General features: G+C 32.6%; 2 protein-coding genes across 6 annotated transcripts; one reads left to right on the top strand and one right to left on the bottom strand.

Moving 5' to 3' along the window:
* Window positions 1–5754: 5754 nt before the first annotated feature.
* Window positions 5755–14384, top strand: LOC117910655 (phosphoethanolamine N-methyltransferase-like). Of its 2 annotated transcripts, none has more exons than XM_034824765.1 (12): window positions 5755–5949; window positions 6082–6197; window positions 8690–8827; window positions 8941–9078; window positions 9964–10107; window positions 10678–10788; window positions 10884–11025; window positions 12533–12813; window positions 13407–13568; window positions 13671–13724; window positions 13822–13896; window positions 14015–14384. In XM_034824765.1, the coding sequence occupies exons 1-12, from the start codon at window positions 5937–5939 to the stop codon at window positions 14111–14113; spliced, it is 1473 nt and encodes a 490-aa protein (XP_034680656.1). In that variant the 5' UTR covers window positions 5755–5936; the 3' UTR covers window positions 14114–14384. The 2 variants fall into 2 exon arrangements, with proteins under 2 accessions (XP_034680656.1, XP_034680654.1); XM_034824763.1 differs by having other exon boundaries at window positions 6079–6197.
* A 126-nt stretch (window positions 14385–14510) lies between these two features.
* LOC117910656 lies at window positions 14511–18098 on the bottom strand. Of its 4 annotated transcripts, none has more exons than XM_034824766.1 (7): window positions 17585–18095; window positions 16666–16907; window positions 16466–16588; window positions 16259–16375; window positions 15997–16179; window positions 14957–15098; window positions 14511–14872 (listed from the first exon to the last, which is right to left on the bottom strand). In XM_034824766.1, the coding sequence occupies exons 1-7, from the start codon at window positions 17976–17978 to the stop codon at window positions 14688–14690; spliced, it is 1386 nt and encodes a 461-aa protein (XP_034680657.1). In that variant the 5' UTR covers window positions 17979–18095; the 3' UTR covers window positions 14511–14687. The 4 variants fall into 4 exon arrangements, with proteins under 4 accessions (XP_034680657.1, XP_034680660.1, XP_034680658.1 ...); XM_034824769.1 differs by lacking the exon at window positions 17585–18095 and adding an exon at window positions 17011–17290; XM_034824767.1 differs by lacking the exon at window positions 15997–16179 and having other exon boundaries at window positions 17585–18096.
* Between the last annotated feature and the right edge of the window lie 2486 nt (window positions 18099–20584).

The following is a 20584-nucleotide window of genomic DNA, read 5'->3' as shown; positions in this document are numbered from 1 at the left end:
TGGAGCCCACTCATAGTGTTTTGGCTAGATGAGAGCCAATTCCATTGAAAACTCATTTGTCAATAAATTGAACCAGTTAAGTAATTTGTTAACTTGGCATGCCCACAAATGATACCGATGCTTTTGATCTTCTCAACTCCATTGAAGTCTATCAAGACTCTTGAACCATCTCATGTACTTGAGAGTGACATAGGCCGGCGCCGAGTCCATCATTAAAGTACCTAATGTGCTTGGACTTCTTGATCATAATCCTAACTCAAGAACACAAACACTCGAGCATTGATTAGTAGTTATAGTCTTAATGCAATGGAAGCTCTTGTCTCTTAAAGAGGTGAAGAGATAATTGTTAAGAGATATCTTAATAACATGAAAAGCTTCTTCTAAGCAAAGTCCACTAATGGAAATAGAAAAACAAGTATCATCATTTGACATGTTAATTTCTTTTATCAATGGATGGTGAGCACTTTTCTTTGTATGCATCTCCTATGAATGGACACTTAGTATAGCATTTATGTCATGGTCCCGAATCTTCCCTAAAAATCCATACGGGACATAGTGGGCATATTTGTATCCCATAGGCACGTTGCAAAAAAATAAATTAAAATTTTGCATAAGTTATTTTTTAAAATAAGAAATGATACATAAATTCGTCAATGAGGCTCTCCAACAAGCTATAATGTCGAAAAAAATTTGTTGCAAAAGATTACATATTATACTAGTGGATTGGATGGAGAAGACCATTTTTTTCTGAGGTCTAATATCAACCCAGTCTAGAATCTTGTTATTGAACTTCCAATTTTCCTAAAAGCTTAAACTTATAGGATTTGAGTTCACTATGCATATTATGCTCGTTAATATACACTACCTCATGAATAATTGGTTAAAATTTTAGAATAAAAACAAACTATATTTTCACATTTTTAAATTAAATTAATTTGTATTTTTCTATTTTAGCATGTAGGTAAAGATTCCTCATGCCAAAATATCTTCATTTGTTGGAGAGATTAGTTGTTGACTTGAAATTTTTTCGTTTAACTCTTACTTTTCCTTTAAAAGCATTAAGATGGTTTGATAGAATTAACTTAATTTTTTTTTTTTTGTAAAATTATTAAATTAGCATATTTACCTTTATTAATATTTATTCATAAATATATATGTACATATAGAATATTGATCATTGGGGAAGAAGATATTTGGTTTGTAGAAAAATTATTTTATTTTAATTTATTATTACCTTATATTATTTTTAACTTTAAAACATTTAATTGTAATTGTATATATATTTTAGTTTATATTATTGATTTAATTGCTAAAAAGTGGCAATTGGTGTGCCCCTAATTTTAACTTTCCGTTGGTCTACAGGCTCATTAGGTCCATCAGGGACAGGGCTTCATAGTTTCAACTTTCAACTATTTTAGGCCAGGGAACACTTCTGTTTTCTGTTGGCCCAACTCACAGCCCATCAATATGCTCATTTTTTTCTAGGCCTCGTAGCTTCAACCCTTTGGGCCAGAGAATACTTCTGTTTTCTGTTGGCCCAACTCATAGCCCATCAATCAAATAGTACGCTGATTTTTATTTTTATTTTTATTTTATTTTTTTCAAAATGTCACATTTTTGGGTGATTCAAAATTAATTACAGGAAAAGATTTATGTGATAACCAAGCAAATTCATGGGATTTTCTTGAATAATAAGCACGGGAGAAGCCACTGAGATAATAAGAATACAAAGGGACGAAAATTTCGTCTGTTGGCCCAAGGCTCAGCCCAACCCAGCCAACACTTTCAAGACCAAAGCCAGTCCGGCTCACATCCAAGCACAGTCTAAGAATGGCCCAATTCCAAAGGATTAATCTTGGGCTGACTTTTTAAGCTTGAGCCCAAGCCCTTGGGCTGGCCCAAGCTAGCCTGGGCATCATAACAAAGTTGTAAATCTATAAATATTATAAATTATATAAGATTTAAATCATTGTAAAAGGTAGCAATTCTGAATATTTAAATCTAGTTAATTTTTTTTTATATATATAAATGTAATTATATACATCAAAGAGTTAGGCTTATGATCGAGCTTAGGCTAGAGTTAAATTTCTGGACCGGCCCGAACCCCAACCAAGAGGGCCCGAGTCAGGCCGGTTTGCATAGGGATTCGTCAGGAAAAATTGTGTGAACTCTGTATTTTTCAGGGAGAAAGAAACTTGAACTCATCAAAGTTAACATTCTTTCCAATATAAAGAAGACCAATGAATGAAGACGCTTATACCCTTTGTGACAAGAACCATATCCTACAAAAGACACCATTGCTATGTATGAAAATTAAACTCATGTTTGTTGTAGGGTTCAAGGAAAAGATACTAAGCACAACCAAAAGACTTTAGGCTATGTTTGTTTTCGAAAAACTTGAAAGAAAATAAGGAAAATAAAATATAAAAGAATAGTAAAAGGAAAGAAAAAATAATGGTAAATAAAAAAGATTTAAATTAATAAATTATTTTTATAAGTTATTTTAAATTCATTTCACTTACTTTAATTATTTGAAATAAATACTAAATGATTTTAAAATATATAAGTGTCTAACTAATTTTATTTATTTTTTATTTTATTTTATTTTATTATATTCTATATTATAATAAAATATAAGAAAATCATTTTCATCAGCATTTTTTATTTCCTTAATACTTTTCGAGAACCGAAGGTAAGCTTAGGAAATGAAATGTTAATTTGATTTTTGCTTAAAGAAGGCATCAAAATGTTAAAGGTGATTGAGAGCCGAATTTATTAAAAAAAAATAGCAGTTAAAAATGATTCCCACCCATATTGATGAAGCATATGAGCTTGAGTTAAAAGGGTTACGCTTACTTCAACAAGGTGTCTATGTTTTAAAAATTGTTCTTACCTATAATAAAAAAAAGCTGAAAACTAATTTCTCAATGAACGTGATGTTTGCAAAAATTCTATTTTTTATAATTAAAATTTTTTCTCTATAAAAAAAATATCAAAGGTACTTTTGACATTAAAAATCATTTTTTGCAAGGAATACTTATTATTTAAATACTTAAGTTGACTTTAAGTTTAATTATATTAAATATATTAACTTAAAATTTATTATTTAATTTTTATTTTAAATATTAAGGTTATTTGATAAAATAAAAAAACTTAGAATGTATTCTTAATCATCAAATTGACATATTTATTTTCATAAATTATAATTAGAGGAACAAAGTCAAGTAACAATGGAGGTCATGGAGTAATAAAAAATAAATTATAGAGGTAATTGTGTGACTTTAGGCGCTATCAATTGTCCTAAAAGTAATTGTTGTTAGAAAAGGTGCATACCCTATCCCCAGTGCACAAGGGAAGATTGATGGATGTGGTTAACCCTTCGATTTGTCAACAATAACTAAAGTAAATGATGAGAAAAAAAGTAAAATAAAAATATAAACTTAAAAATAATTTTTTTTTTACTTATTACTTAAAATTATTTTTTATTTTAAATTGTACGATTAAATTATTTTATTAAATTATTAAATCACTCTAAATTATTAAATTGGTTTTACAAATTACTTAATTTCTATTAAAAAAAATATTAATTCCGAGAACATAAATATTCTACCACTCAAATTAAATAATTAGAGCTTGGGACCAGTACGAGATGCAATTGCATGTGAGTGTGGGGATTACTTTCTGAAATCACGGAGTTGGTTTCAGAAAAGCCAAATTCAAATAAGACAACGACCTTTTTGTCTGTCTTCGTTGGTTGATTTGCTTTGTTCCCATGCTTAAATTGTGAATTAAAAAAGGAGAATCCATCATCAATTTTAGTTTATTTCCGTGTCGGCAATCGGCAATCGGCATCATGCTATATAAACTAAGGCCATTTCTGGTATTAAACATTAAGCCTGAACAGTTGTCTTGATTTCTACTACATATCAAAAGATTGTTAATAGGATATTGATATATTAATAATAAAAATAATAATAAAAAATAAGAGTGTGTTTAATAAGTTGAAAGAAAAAAAAATTAAATTATTAATAAAAATATTTTTTCTTATTTTTTTCTCGTTTTTTCTAAGAAAAATGAGAATTTTCCTCTCCTTTCCCTTGGTATTTTACTTTGTCACATTTTTTTATGATATCTAAAAATAAGAAAATTATTTCCCTAAATATCTTTTATTTAGTATTTTATTTTATTAAAAATTTTCTTTTCTTATCTTAAACATAATTTTGGTAATTTTATTATATTTTCCAATCACCCATGTTGGATAGTTGTTGAGTAAGGGAATTAGTTCAAAAAGAAAAGATTTAAATCTACATTTGGTTGTCATAAATTACTAAGAAAATAAAAAAAAATTAAGAAAAATAATATATATATTTTATTTTCTTCATTTATCTTTTTGTTTTTCTCTATTTTCTATGTCTTGTATTTTTCAAGAAGCCTAAAATTTTATTTAATAGAATAAATCATGGGGTAAGTTTGGTTGAAGGTAGAAAGAAAAGGTCAAAAAATAAATAAAGGAAAAAAAAATTAAAATTAATAAATTATTTGTATTTACTATTTCAAACTTATTTTAATTTTTTAATATAAAAATTAATAATTAAAAATATAAAAGTTTTAAACTAGTTTGAATCATATTTAATATTTTTTTATAAAGAAAATCAAATATAAAAAAATTATCTTTCTAATATTTTCTTTTTGTCTTCCATGTAACTGTATCCTTCAATGTCACAAAGCGGCAGGAGAGCTCAGTGTCACGGATTTAGGTATTCTCTAACCTCATATGGGAGTGGGTTGTGACACAAGGCACTTCAATCATGGAGATATGTGTATTGGGATTTTATAATTTGTGGGAGTGAGTAGTGAGGGCAGAAGATAGTATTGCCAAAAATTTGATACCAGAACTTTGGATCAAGTGCCACGCTTCACGTGCCCCTGCCCACCACGATCCTGATCTCTTAAGATTCTCCTCCTTTTGGCCCTTCCTTTTTCACGCCTTTCTCCCCAACTATCCACCTGCCATGATCCTCTCCATCCACCTTTTTTTTTTTACGTGTCTAACACCATCTTTAATAATTCTAATATTTAAATAATAAAAAATTTTAAATATTAAAAATATTACAAATATTTTTTAAAATCATTATCAAATAAATTATATTTAGGTCACATATCAAAATGAGAAACAAACATATCACGAGAGCCAAGCATGTGACCTCTTATGATATCATATTAAATTATCAATTTTTAAAAAAATTTAAGTTTATAAAATAAATAAATGTAAAGTATATAATATAATAAGACTATTTTTTTTTTTATTATTTGATCATTTTATATTAGATGATATTTTTAATATGGTAGTAAAAACTTTTGTATCATAGAAAACTTCTTTACTATTTACAAAATGAACACGGTTACTTGGGCACCAAGTTTTAGAAGAAATAAATGCAAATGGAGAACAATACATGAAATATAATCTTTATTTTTTTTTAACAAAATATTATTTTAATAATTTTTTAAATTCTTTTATCGTCTAAAACAATTTTTAGGTAAAAAAAAAATATCGGATAAAACGTTAAAATAGGATTACACGTGTAATTTTTAATATTATTTTCTCAGATATTTCCAAAAGAAATAGGTAAAAATGGTAATGGAAATAACATGTACAGCGGCGAAAGAAGAGTTCAAACGGAGTGAATCAGCCGACACCCTCGGGCCTATAAATTCATAACAGAATGGGAACGAACCAGAGAGAAAGAGAGTCAGGAGAGGCAGTGACAAAGAGGTGGTGATGCAGCAGAGAGGCAGGGGCTATAACCGTAGATCAAGGACTTTTTCGAGATCTCGCCTCGCAGTTGAGGGTTGTTAGAGCCCCTTACATAACCGCATTCACTGCTTTCTCTCGATTACTGCATTCTCATCCTCATTCCATTTCTCAACATCCAGCCATGGCCGCTCAAGGTCCAGACGCTCTCTCTCTCTACTTTTTTTTTTTTTTCTTTCAAATTTTCAATGCAATTGAATTGTATTTTTTTTTTTTTTATATAAAATCTATGAGTGCTGATATATTTGATGCAATTGGTTTTGTAGTAGGACAAGAGCGTGAGATCCAGAAGAACTACTGGGCGGAGCACTCGGCGGACCTCACTGTTGAGGCGATGATGCTCGATTCCAAAGCCGCTGACCTTGACAAGGAAGAGAGACCTGAAGTAATGTCTCTTTTCTCATGGATCTGATGCGCGTACTTTTAGTTTGATGTGTTTGCATTTCGAATTATTTGATTTGATCCGACTCGTCGAGGTCATTCTCTGGTAAATAAACTTTATTGGTTGCCAATTGCTGCCTTGTTGAGGTTTTGCCATGGTTAGTAGTTTCCTTTCAATGAAAAAAGGCATAAAAGGTCGAGGGCGATTGAACTAGGAGGGGAGAGAGTTAATGTCTATGTTTGTTAGTACCAAGTGAAAATGATTTTTTTAGGCACGGTTTTTTATTTTGATGGTTTTGAACTGAATTATTTAATTTAATTTGATTTTGATAGTTTTCGAACGGAATTATTTTATTTTATTTTATTTTATTCCTTAGTGGCTCTGGGTGAGGTCATCTTGGGTTTACTGGGCCTTGTTTGAAGGGGGAAATGAAAACTATTCTCTGAAAGTGATATGATTCTGAAAATTTCTGCAAATTGTTTTCAAATGATCTTCTGAAAATGGTTCTGTTTTAGAAAACATCAAAATATTTTTGCAAGAGGCACATACAGACAGGCCCCTGTATGCGGTTTCTCCAGTTTTTTATTAGCTTCATATTGAAGATTTGTTGTAATAGTTATGATTCTTTACGTAGAAAAAAAAAACTATAAGAAGTTAAAAGGCGTTGTTTGGTAACTATTTTTTAAAATAGTTTTTAAGAACATTTTTTGAAAATTGTCCTTTGATGTTTTGTATAACAAAAGTCTATTTGGAACCTAAAATTGTTTTTAACTTATTTTTAATATTTTTAAATATGTTTTAAAAATAATTTTTATGTCCATAACTTTATTTTTAATCATTATATATATTTGTATAATTATTATTTAAAACAGCTCTAAAAAAACAACTGAAAACAACTAAAATAAGTTCTCTTAAAACACCCTGTTTTTTGTTTTCTAAGAATAGAAAATAGAAAAAAAAAAAAAAAAAACAGTTTGGGCTAATAAATTAAAAGGCGAGGGAGTCGATGGCTACCAATGCAACTTTTTGAGAGAAGGCTAATCAAATCACAGATTCGATATGAGTCTGCTGATGCAGTAATATCTTGACAAATAGGATACAACATGTGCATAAACTATATATTAGTGGAGTTTTCAAGTTTTCTTTGTTATCTTCTTCCTTTTTCTTTTATTGAACTTATTTTAATACAAATATTTTTATATACAATTCACTTTTTTCCTGATTTTATTTAAAAATTACTATATTTTCTTCATGTTTTAAGATCATACAAATTTAACGTTTTTCAAAGTATCATTATTCTTTTTCTATTGGGAGTTATGGGACTGGTAATCAGACCCTGATCCACTTCCTTTATATTTACATATATCTAACATTACACGGGTATATGAGAAAATAAAAGTAGAAACAAAATTCTTTTACCTTTTCCCTCTATTGAAATCCTTTCTTTGGAGGGAGTTTTCTTTTGGTTTGAGGAATTACTTTGATACATAAAACACATGGTACATATTGTTTTATCTTTGGGAGAGGTATGCAAAAATGCACTGTTTGGAAGGGTGGTATCTTATAAGTTATAAGCCAAATGTTAGGAATCTACTGCAAAAGGTCCACTTGTTTCTGAAGGAAGCAAATAGAACCATTAACAAGTCACAGAACTTTCTAAACCTTATTCTTTCTAATGAGTAATAGATATTACAAGTTCTCTACTAAAAGGCATGCTTGTTCTTTACTTGTCTTTTGAAATTCCATTCAAGAAAAGAAGAGTACAGAAAAAAGAAAGGAAGAGAAAGTGTATAGTGCCAAAAGAAAGCGTACTTCTTGATCTACAAGTGTCTTTTGCCTAGTGTCTACTCACTTTCTGTCTCATTCATTTTCTTTTTGGCTTCAATTAGCAAGTGTCAATTTTTTTTGAGGGATGACATGCATCAATGAGAGCTTTCCTTCTTTTCTTGCATTTTTCAGTTTTAATATATTGAGAAATGTGGTGGCTCTGCTATGCAAGAGATGTACTTCAAGTTTAGTTATGATCTTTATATATTCATTTTAAGTTGGGGGTGAGCTAGATCTGGTAATCTTTTGGCTTGTGAGGAAGCTATGTGAGATAAATGAAGTGGTTTCATCATGGAAATAAAGGAATTGTAGACTTTATTAATTATTTACATCATTAACATTTATACTGATAAATTATTTTCCCCCCTTTGCTTTTGTGCGTTTGAATTCAACTATAATTTTTTTATCCTCCTTTTTTTATACGTAAAATTGTTTGCCTTGACACCATTTTACTGTTCTCAGCTTTTTCTAATGTCTATGATCTTGTTCAATATTTTCGATCAGTTTTATCGGTATGTCAAGCTAAGAGAAATAGATCAATGATAAAGATGCTCCCCACTCCTGTTCTTATTTATTTATTTATTTGTTTTATATTATGTTTTGGAGATGTTGTTTGTCATATCGTCCATGCTGAACTTCCGAAATCTAATTTAGTGAACTACAAATAGGTGCTTTCACTACTCCCACCATTTGATGGGAAATCAGTTTTGGAACTAGGAGCAGGTATTGGTCGTTTTACTGGTGAATTAGCTCAGAAAGCTGGCCAGGTTATCTCTTTGGACTTTATTGAAAGTGTTATAAAAAAGGTAACTTTGGTTTCCTACCTTGACAAATATCATCTGTTCTTGTAAAAAAAAGCAAGAATAATGCTCAAATATGAAGCTTAGTTGAATCTTCTCTTTCAATGTCCACTTTGCAGAATGAAAGCATAAATGGGCACTACAAGAATGTCAAGTTTATGTGTGCTGATGTGGCATCTCCAGAGCTGAATTTTTCAGCAGAATCAGTGGACTTGATATTCTCTAATTGGCTTCTGATGTATCTTTCTGATAAAGAGGTATGTACTTGATAACATGCTATGCTATAAGGGCTACTAGTTGAATGTCTGGCTTATTGAAGTATTATAGTGTTCAGGAGAATCCAGAAAAAAAGAGAAAGGTTTAGCTTCGGCGCATCACCTATTTGCTAACAATTTTTTAAAGTAAAATAATTTAATTCTTTAAAATACTTATAGAATTTAGAAAGTTGCGTTCGTAGACCTGCATTTCTCATCTAGTTACTTCCATTGATTTCCTCACATGTGCTCTATTTCCTTCGTGTCTGAGCATGGCTGGCATTTTCATCTCGTCACTATCTAATCTTCCTGTTTATTGTGGAAAATATTTTATGGCCCCCTGGGAGATTAACGGTGAATTCTCTTTACTGAATTGTCACACCACCTATGTTTGCATCGTTCTAATGGCAAGCAAGGGACTTTGCCACATAAGTGGAAGCTGGAGGCCAATATAGCACTAGTAATTTGAGAGGAGCAAAATGTGGGCCAGTGTTTTTATATACTTTCCTAGGACAGATGTCAACATTTTCATTTTTCTTTGTGTGGATGCTATTTCTCTCTGATTTTATAGTTATAAGTTCATGACCAGAATCAAGGCTTCCATTTTCCACTGGGACTTTCTATTGTCCTTTATGCTACTATTTCTTGTGGTGGTATATTTACCTCAGGACTTCATCTGTTGGCATATAGTCTTATATGGTACTGATGATTCATTTCAGAATATCTTCAAGTATTACTCTCGTCAGTTCTGATACTAAATCTATAATTCATAGCTTAACGTGTGAGATTTGGCCTTTTTGTTTGACGTATTCCCACTGTCTTGTTGCTCACCAGCTAATGATTGTTTCATATGCTATAACACCCTTCTTCATTCCCCATGGATTGCAGGTTGAGGAACTGGTTGAAAGAATGGTCAAATGGTTAAAGGTTGGAGGCTTTATTTTCTTCAGAGAGTCGTGTTTTCATCAGTCTGGAGATTCCAAGCGAAAAGTAAATCCGACCCACTATCGGGAACCCAGATTTTATACAAAGGTTTGTTTTGCAAATTATTTTCACCATTTTAGTCAATTGAATTTCCATGATAAAAATTGCTGTTGTTGTTTATATTTTCTATGAGTCACTTTTGTGACTGCAGTTGATTAACATGTGCAGAAGGATATCCCTATAACAGAAATTATTTATCATGCCTGCGTATGAGGTATTGGTGATCAGAAGGCAATTTAAGTATGTAGACATTAAATGAACTGAGACTTGTTGGAGAATTCAATTCATTAAAATTCAAAGTAGGGCTATGTCTTGCCTTAGGTCCTTAGAGCATGGTTCAACTTCAGAAAATTCTATGCTTCATTTTTCCCGACTCAGGTTCCCTCATGTTGTAGTAATAATGATGTTTTGAAGAGGTGATATTTAATTCAAATCATTCAGTTAAGATCTATTTTACCAAATTCTAGAACAAGTTTTGAACGGTTAATATCAATGTATCTTCTCAAAAGGATAACTAGCATTAATATACGTAAATGGTGATAGCCTGGGTTCTGCATGTGGAGTTATGCTTTATATGACACTGCTAATTTGTTCAAACATAATTATGTTGTCCTGCAGGTGTTTAAAGAATGCCAAACACATGATTGTTCCGGGAATCTCTATGAACTATCTCTTGTTGGCTGTAAATGCATTGGAGCTTATGTGAGAAACAAAAAGAATCAAAATCAGGTAATAAATTTGGATAGTCTTCCCTTTGATTTTCTGTATTATCTTTGTAAAACTGACAGACTGAAAAATATGACTGTGATGATTACATAATGTAGATTTGCTGGTTATGGCAAAAAGTCAGCTCACAGGATGATAAGGGCTTCCAGAAGTTCTTGGATAATGTTCAGTATAAATGTAATGGCATATTACGCTATGAACGTGTCTTTGGAGAAGGCTTTGTAAGCACAGGAGGGATTGGTATGACACTTTTACCAAATTCATTTTTTAACTCCTAATAGAACATTTTTTTTTAAAGAAAAACAACATGAAAAATCTTTGTGTATTGATTTTGTTGAATATAAAAATTCTTTTCCGTTAGGATTTCAGATGAGTTTGATTTGATCTTTAGTAGCAAGGCTGCAGGAATAATATTGGTTGTCAATTGTTCTGGCATCATTTTTTAAGTTAGAAATCATATGATCACAATTCTAAATCCCAACTCCTTGAATTGTTTCATAAAATTTTGACTTAATTCTAGAAACCAAGTTTCAGTTGATTAAAATATTAACAAAGTTATATGGTAACTGAACTATTTGTATTCATTGATTTAGAGAGGGTAATGCTAACTTTCTATTATCTTGAGGGGAAACTCTGATAGGACACTGAGTTTGTGTTAAGTTTTTCTACTTCATTCCAACACTTCAATTTTCTGTTAATTATCCAGATTATTTGTCCTTCTACCATACTCTGCTTAGTATACCCAGACTTTGATTACCTTGTATCAGGTTATGTTACTCTGAGCTGAAGGCTTTGTGAGTGTCTTAGTCATGAATTATTACTTTAAACCAGTGAAAAGCTTTGATGCCGTGTGTTGATGCAATAACATAAAACTAAACAAACTCACACGAGTGTATATATATATGATTCAGCCAACCATGCCTACATCTATAGATAAAAAAGGACCATCTACAAGACCATCCCAATCTCATAATAGTTTCTCTTTATGACTTAGACATTTATAGAGATATTCCCAATATCTTTTCTTATTTTATAAGGAAATATATTTTCACAAGGAAATACCAATATATGAAATATGTTGCATATAATATTCTTTATCAAAAGGAATATGTACAAAATAAGAACTTGAAACACTTTGCAACATTTGCTTGTGTTGCTCAAAATTTATGTCCTTGGTTGACTTGTCTTCTGTGTTGTAAATGAACATTTACGAAGTCTGGATCAGTTGGTTTGAACTTAGAACCCAATGATGCATTAACTAATTGGATAGGTAATATATATGGTTGTGCCGTGATATGTTCTTTCCCTCATTTTGTGACATTGAAGAACTAGGAATTTGTGTAGGGGAAGTTCTTGTCAAATGTCAGATTTTGTTAATTATATCTTGTATGACTCCAAATTTTTTTCCCCTCTTGCTATTATATCTATATTAGGAGAAAATCAATGTTTGAAAACCTAAAATTTTCATGAATATGAACAATATTTAAGTGTTCATATTCTCTGTGTTTGATTTTTCTACATCTTGCAATTTATTTTAAAAACACGAGTGTATCTTTTTATGCATGGTATAGTACAACAGACTATGGAATATACAAAAATCAATACTTGATACAGTGGACATTGTGACTATGCTTATGACAATTCTGCCAGATAATTATTAGCTGGTTTTCATGAATCATTTGAAATTCAGTGACTTGTTAATTAGTATTCTTCTAATTTCTTTGAGTGAACCCTGGTCTTTGAGCAGAGACAACAAAAGAATTTGTGGGAAAACTGGACCTTAAACCTGGCCAGAAGGTCCTAGATGTGGGCTGTGGCATTGGAGGAGGTGACTTCTATATGGCAGAGAACTTTGATGTTGAGGTTGTTGGCATTGACCTCTCCATAAATATGGTTTCTTTTGCTCTTGAACGTGCGATCGGACTCAAGTGCTCAGTTGAATTCGAGGTAGCTGACTGCACCAAGAAATCATATCCTGACAACACATTTGATGTGATCTACAGCCGTGACACCATTCTTCACATTCAAGTAATATACCTTTCTTTTTTCTGTGGGACTTTTGAATGGTTATGCATCTGTTAATTTTATTATTCTGCCTTTATATTTTGTTCCATTTGGTTTGAAAAGCATGTGCATATAAGGGCTTACCCTTCTTAAGCATTCATGAGCATTTTCTCTTTTCTTTAGGTATGCAATATTCTTCTTTCTGTGTCTGAAGAAGTTGTGAGTTGAGGTGTAAGACAGTCTATATCCAATTTCCTGAGTAAAATAGTGTCATGCTCTGTTAGCTTTTTTGGGGAAGAACCTTGAAATATACCCCGGAAACACATGCAAGTACAAATACAGATTTGTAGTGAAGGTTTCCATCATATGAGTGGTCTTAAATCAAGCTAATTTCCCTTGAACAGATTTAAGTCTTGGCTCTAACCTAATCTTTATTATATTTAAGTTGGACATCTAATCCAACAGCCTATCAACTTGTACTCTACTTGTGTGGCATATATGGGCAATTTGTTGTGGGTTTGGCCTGAAGATTCGATTTCTTTGTTTTGTTTTATTTTATTTCATTTACTTCATTCCATGATTGCACTATTATTGAACAACTTGTGATGTATTTCCAGGACAAACCTGCACTATTTAAATCCTTTTTCAAGTGGCTGAAGCCAGGAGGTAAAGTTCTGATTAGTGATTACTGCAAAAGAGCTGGACCTCCATCATCAGAATTTTCAGAGTATATTAAACAAAGAGGGTATGATCTCCACGATGTGGAAGCGTATGGTGAGGTATAGTTCGTGTCATCAACCCAAGATTTTCTTCATCTTTTTTTTTGGGGGCATATTCTCCTTGTATAACAAGCCTAATCTTCTATGTTGAATCATCTACAGATGCTTAGAGATGCTGGTTTCATTGAGGTCATTGCAGAGGATAGAACTGATCAGGTTGGTATACACCTGCATTTTTTTTTTCCGTCTATGAGTATGCTATGCACGGTATCATGTGTTTCTCAATTTGAAACAATGGTTTTGTTGTGCGCAGTTCCTACAAGTTCTGCAGAGGGAGTTAAATGCTGTTGAGACAAACAAGAATGAATTTGTTCAGGACTTCTCCGAAGTATGCGTGCTTCATTTTCTCTCATTTTCTTTTCATTTATATTAAATGAGATTAGCCTTTGGTTTTATCTACTTTACAATTTGGTTCTTATTCCTTTTATTATCTGAATAATCCCCAGGACGACTACAATGAAATAGTTGATGGTTGGAAGGCTAAGCTGATGAGGAGTTCATCTGGTGAGCAGAGATGGGGCCTTTTCATTGCAAAGAAGAAGTGAATCCCAATTCTCGTTTATTCTCCTTTTCAGTGTCTGCTTAGCTACAAATGGATTGGAAACCATGGCCTGTAGTTGTTGGTTTGATATCTAGTAAGAACTTCTGTTATGTTTACCATAAAATAAAAAGGCAGTTGTATTTGCCACAAACGGACGAGGGAGTTGGAGTTTGTAAAAATTCGAAGGATTCGAATTTGAAAGTCCAACGTTGGAGAAATTGTATGATGCACTTTTTAAGGGATGCTATTGAATTCTATAGTCTCACTTTCCTAAACCTAATAGGGTTTGTGTCAATATGAAGTACATCCTGTTAGGCAAATTGTGACTGCTGGTGTATAGTGAAAAATTCAATTCGACCACTGAAGGGTTCAGAACTTCAGTACAAGAATTGAAGCCAAAATGATAAAGCTTTTGACCCTTATATTTCTGTACTCAAGTATAAAAAATGTATCTATAAATGTACACATTAGCCTTAAAAATCTTGGAGAAAACTAGGAAAGGAACATATGATAATCACTGCAGCCTGTGGACTTGTGAAAGAATTTACATAAACTTAGAGAAATATAGGAGAACTTGATCACTTCTTTAACATGTCAATTACATCCTTTCTGGAGCTGATAATAACTACAGGTGAAGCAGAGAGACCAGTCTGCAGCTTTTGCTTCTCCGAAACAAGAATATCTACTTCCTTATCCCCATCTTCAACTCCTATGGATTCACTGGAAGATGAAGATCCAAACATTTGTACTGTTAAGCTTCCACCTGCAATCAAACAATGCCTTATAATTTTCAGTTTACTTTTGGGGCAGAGAAGGGGGGGCTTGTGTCAAAAACAAGAGACATTACCCAGTAAGAGAGCAGCTCCGATCCATCCCGTTGTGCCCCATCTCTCACCGAGGAGAAACCATGCAAAACCAGCTCCCCATAGCGGTTCTAGGCCGTAAATTATGGCTGTTTCTGTTGCTGAAACATCACGCATTGCACCAATCTGTCCAGATACACACTTTCCGTAAGGAGCTACCAAGAGTGGAGCCTAAATTCTTTGAAAGTGAAGATAAAATTCCAATATATTGATGGTTTCTGCAGATGAATACAGCACAGGCAAGTCCTGAAAATACGAGATGTTGATACCATCTGGATAGGTGAATGAGAATATGTAATGACTCACCCTTAATTGTGTAAATATTGTCTATCCTAAATCTAAGGATAATTACGGCTTGCGTAGATATTGTTCGTTCTGACTCAAAGGGCCATGATGGCTTTAAACATCGTTTACACCCCATTTTAGGGACATAATGTAACGACCCGTACCCAACCATGTAGATATTGTCCGCTTTGGGCCCAAGGGGGCCCTCACGGCTTTAAAACACGTCTACTTGGTTAAGAGGAGCCTCTACATATATAGCGCCAGGAACATTCTCCCCTATCCGATGTGGGACATCACACATAATGTCGAAGTTGTATCCCATGGTGGGATTGTGGGGCCAAATAGAAAATTTTGTGTCCCAAACTCCCATACTGGCTTCCTAGATAGACAAATGCCCTGAACTTTCATTGGAGTAGGGGATTGACTTTGATACATTTTGTAATGATCCGCTTCCAACACTATGGATATTATCCGTTTTAGGCCCAAAGAGCTATCATAGTTTTAAAATGTGTTTACATGTAACTCCTCTTAACTATGCAGATTTGTTTCAAAGCTGTAATGACTCTTTGGACCCAGAAGGAACAATCTTTATATGGTTGGGAGTAAACCATTACAAATGGCATCAAAATCGATCCCCCATCCTAGTGTGAACATGTGATATATATCCTCTCAAATTGTTCCAATGTACAACTTTTAATCAGTCTGTTCAGAAAGTAAAAAAAGAAGTAAGAAATGTTACCTCCAGCCATAAGCATAATCCAGTTGAAAATACACCAGTATAAAGTGCAGGAATCCATGGAAACGCAACCATAGAATCCCACAGCACTGCCCATGTCCAGGATGCTTGGTCAGAATCTTGAATTCCATCAAACCATCCTCCAATTACATACCAGAATGTAGATAACAGAGCAACAACACACACCTACATCAAACCACAGAGTGGCTTACTGAACATGGCCTAAATTAAATGGTTAATTACCCAAATTATCAAATGAACAAACCTCATATCCAAGTAGAGGCAGGAAATTCTCTTTCTTTGTGCTTCTCGATAATTGTTCGGTTCGAAGGATGTGAATACCGAAAAATATTGCGCTTAGGAAGTTCAAAAGATCTCCAACCTGAAACCATTTAACCCAATACCCTTAATCTAAAGTTTTCCCTTATGATAGCAAGAAAAGACTGTTGAGAAAGAAGTATAGAGAGCTCACGGTAGGAGGAGATCCACTGCATTCCAGCATAGCAACCCCTAGTACAGACATGAGAACTCCAAACCAGGTTCTAGCAGGTACTATTGCCCCCAACATTGAATCAAGAAGAGGTACCACAATAACCTGCTCAATTCACTAGAAATAATGGTACTACAAGCATCATAAATTTTTCAGAGAAGCTTAATTTGTTAAGTGCTTACTGTAATGAACGAAAAAAAGGATGCTCGCCCAGCTTCAGATGTGAGTAGTCCGAGTGCCTCAACAAGGTAGCCTAAGCTGATCCACAGTCCCAACTCTAGCCCAGCATTACGGGTCTGAACATCACCTCGTGCCCGAAAAACAAAGGGTAGGAATGGGATGGCTGACACAGCAAATCGCACTGCAGAGAAGGCTGCTGGGTCCATTACAGTTTCCACCTCTTTCACAACTGCAATGTTGCTTGCTGCAATTCGAAACCAAGAACTCTTTAGAAATATGAGGTGTTTGATAAATCTCGAGATCTCCCTTCTCAGTTTGTCACAAAATCTCCTCTTCCCGAATCTCACCTGTCCTTAACATCCGGTTCTTCAATTATGGCTCCTTAAACAGGCTACAGAAAATTATTTTTAAAGGGCAGGCTTCAGCAGAGCATCATCTCATGCTTATTACAAGCCTGAATGAAGGTGGGCAGAGCTCAGAACAGCTGGTTTACAAATTGTGAAAGTCATAACACACCCAAAATCTAATTCTGAAACTAGCCAGCCTCTCTTAATTGGAAGCAAAAATGGTGAACTTGATCATAGAGACCTGTATTTGTTTTCTTTCCCTGATGATTACACCAAAGGTTTTTTCTTTTCAACCCATACTATGAGAAGAGATCACTCATGGAATCAATATTTATCAATTATTCCATTTATTTCAAAGAAAGGTTATTTTCTCAGTCTAGTTAGGAAAAAAAATATTTATTATACTATTATAAAAATTATGAGAACCACATGTACCTTATCTAACTAACAAGAAAAAACAAAATTAGCAAATTTATTGATGAAGTTTCACATTTCTTGGAGTGTTGGAAAGTAGATAGAAAAAAGAGAAATATTTTGAAAGGAAAAAAAAAGGGGTAGAACCAGAGGAACATACCGTAGACAATGGTGACTACATTCAGCAATATGATGCTTTTCATCTTTTTGGATGCAAACAGAACCCTCCTCCACAAAGGCCTTGACTTGGCTCCCTTCTGAATGCTCTTTTTCCAATCAAACTTTGCCTTAACCTTAGCCTTGCTGATGCACTCATCATGAATAATTGAGACTGTTTGCTGATGGGGTCTCCCAATTTCCACTGATTTCTTCTTCTTTGCTGGACCCAAATGATATTCATGAGGATTCAGCAACAAAGAAGAGACAGTAGCGAAGCGACCTCGTTTTGTACGTGGGCTAGGACTGGTGGAGAAGAATAAGCAACAGGGAAGTGCGGAAGAGTCGCTAGAAGATGTTGTTGCTATTGTCTTCCACCGTGGGTATGTTGCTGCCATGGATCATTGGTTTCAGAGCTTGAGATTTACTCATGGAAATATGTGAAAATTTAAAGGACAAGGATGATGAGATTTTCACATTTGAGTCCTAAAGTCGGTGGGCATATGTAGTTTCTGTGGATGAGCGGTGTGTGTTCTCCAAACAAAAATCCAAAAAACCAGGGAGAGGATGGGATTAGGATTCCAATCAGGAATGGGGCCAACAAGGGCAACCCCACTAGGAAAATGTTCAATAATGTCCAACGTGAAAAAATGATTGCCTCTCAATTATTTCAATCCTTTTGAGGATAGATGTTTCGTATATATTACCAAATATTTGATGTATTTATTATTATTTTTTGAAATATTTTGTTTACATGTTTATGAGTCGAAACAATTTCATGCATGTATTATGAAAAGGAAGTGACTTGGATGATTGATTTGAAGAGAATAGTATTCATTTAAATTCGTTCTTATATTATATATATTTATTATTATTAGCTGTTTTATAATGTGGAGAAGCTTTTGTAATTATATCAAGGCTATTTGTCGTTTCTTGGATTCACAATAACACATGGACTTGAATAAATGTGTCACATGTTCATTGTAACATAAAAGACTATATAACTTATGGACTTTCTTATATTTTTATGCTACGACATGATGGTAACCTAGGTTGATGCTTAGGAATAGTAGGTACTTCCAATAGTTGCTTGCATGTGATGGATGCCTATAAGATTGGATGCCAATTTGTGATGAATGATTGGTTGAAGCTTTCTTTCTCACAAAGGATGGAAACCTAATATTGTAAATGAAAAAGGGTTCATTTCACATGCTAAGATGGATCTTCATATGTTGTATTTATTGTCTATTTCTAACTTTATCAAGATGTTTATTAAGGTGATGACTCAAATGGTCTCGCCCTCTATAGGGTGAGGCCGTCATGTAACCATGACACAAGCAACGAGGATGGTATTATTTTATTAATTAAAAATGTTGTCATGTTTTTATTTTCTTATAATTAATTGTCGTACCATGTGGAGACATTATATATAAGCTATTTGTTACTTCCTAATCATAGTATGAAGTTAAAAAAAAAAATGTGACATGCTCACATGTTCATTATTACACAAAAGTGTAATTGTGCATCTATTTTTCGTAGGCATGGTAGTAATTACCTTAACGAGGTAGTTTCTCACATTTACATCTCGACTTTATAAACTTTTTATAGGTTTATAAAAACGATGGTTGAACTAAATATCTTTCTATTCATTCTCCGAGAGGGTTGCCTTTTAAGTGTATTTTAATTGTGTTAAACTTATCTCATACTTTTCTCCTCTTAGATGTAAGCAAAAATATTACATTACATTCAAACATTATGTCTATTGAAATCAAAATTATGGATCAAGAAGAGTCTGTTTGGTAGTGATTTTAGAAAGCGTTTATAATATTTTTAATACTTAAAAATTTGTATCATTCAAGTATTAGAAAAATTATAAACACTTTTTAGAATTACTCTTAAACGCTTTTGAAGTCTAACTAAGCTTAATGCACTTTTAGCATGTACTTGACCAACTCTACGATTAGCATATAGGAAAGTTCGAGGTTATAATTTAAAAGTTAAAATTGGAGGGCCGGTAGAGCTATATAAATAAAACCAAAAATTGTCAAGCTCATCCCGATTAAAACGAGGACATTAATGGAGACTACTATGTGTGGCACATATTATCATTATTTAATTTATCCAAACAGGTCAACTAATTATAAATATGACATTTATTTATTGCCCGAATACATTTGGCATCTTATTAGTTATTGTATCTATTGTATCCTCATTCAACTCAATTATTTTTGTTGTTTCAAAGACTTATTTTATCAAATGTCTTGACTTATTTATCATTTTTTTCCAAAAATCTTATGTCTTAATTATGATTCAAAGGATTTTAAGCACATATTCCAAAAAAAAGTGGAGACAACAATATCATTTTATTAGTGGAAATACTTGAATTCCTTCTTGTCCCTATTTTGTTATTAATAGTTAGCATGTGGAGTGGGTTTGTGTGTCTAGGGTATTTGTTAGTTCCTAAACTCAAACCCACACATGAATTTAAGAAAAGCAAAATGTCACAACTCACAAGTTCATCACTATCTAGGATAGTTAATATTGGAGGCTCCCAAGACCAACATTGATTAGAGGCCAAAGGTGAGATTTATATTTATTCTCAATTAAAATTAATTACTTTTTTTTTTTGGATTAGGTGAAAATGAAGATAGATAAGAAAATTATCCAAGAACCTAGGCTATGTTTGGTTCTCCAAATATTTGGCAAAAAATGCAAGATAAAGAAAATAGAAAGGAAAAATAGAAAGAAATATAAAGTGAAAGGAAATAAAAAATAGATTTAAAATTGATAAATTATTTTTATATATTATTTCAAACTCATCTCACTTATTTTAACTATTTGATATAAAAATTAAATAATTTTAAAATACATAAAATTTTAATTATATTTAATTTTTTTTATATTTTTCATAATTTAATTAAACATAAGAAAATAATTTTTCTTAAAACAATTTTTTTTTCTCATTAATACTTTTTGGAACTAAATATAACCTTAAGATTTAAGC

Source organism: Vitis riparia, unplaced genomic scaffold, assembly GCF_004353265.1.
Source record: "Vitis riparia cultivar Riparia Gloire de Montpellier isolate 1030 unplaced genomic scaffold, EGFV_Vit.rip_1.0 scaffold804_pilon_pilon, whole genome shotgun sequence".
NCBI classification, from domain to species: domain Eukaryota; kingdom Viridiplantae; phylum Streptophyta; class Magnoliopsida; order Vitales; family Vitaceae; genus Vitis; species Vitis riparia.
The sequence above is the reverse complement of the archived record's forward strand: the minus strand, read 5'-3'. Positions and strand labels throughout refer to the sequence as shown.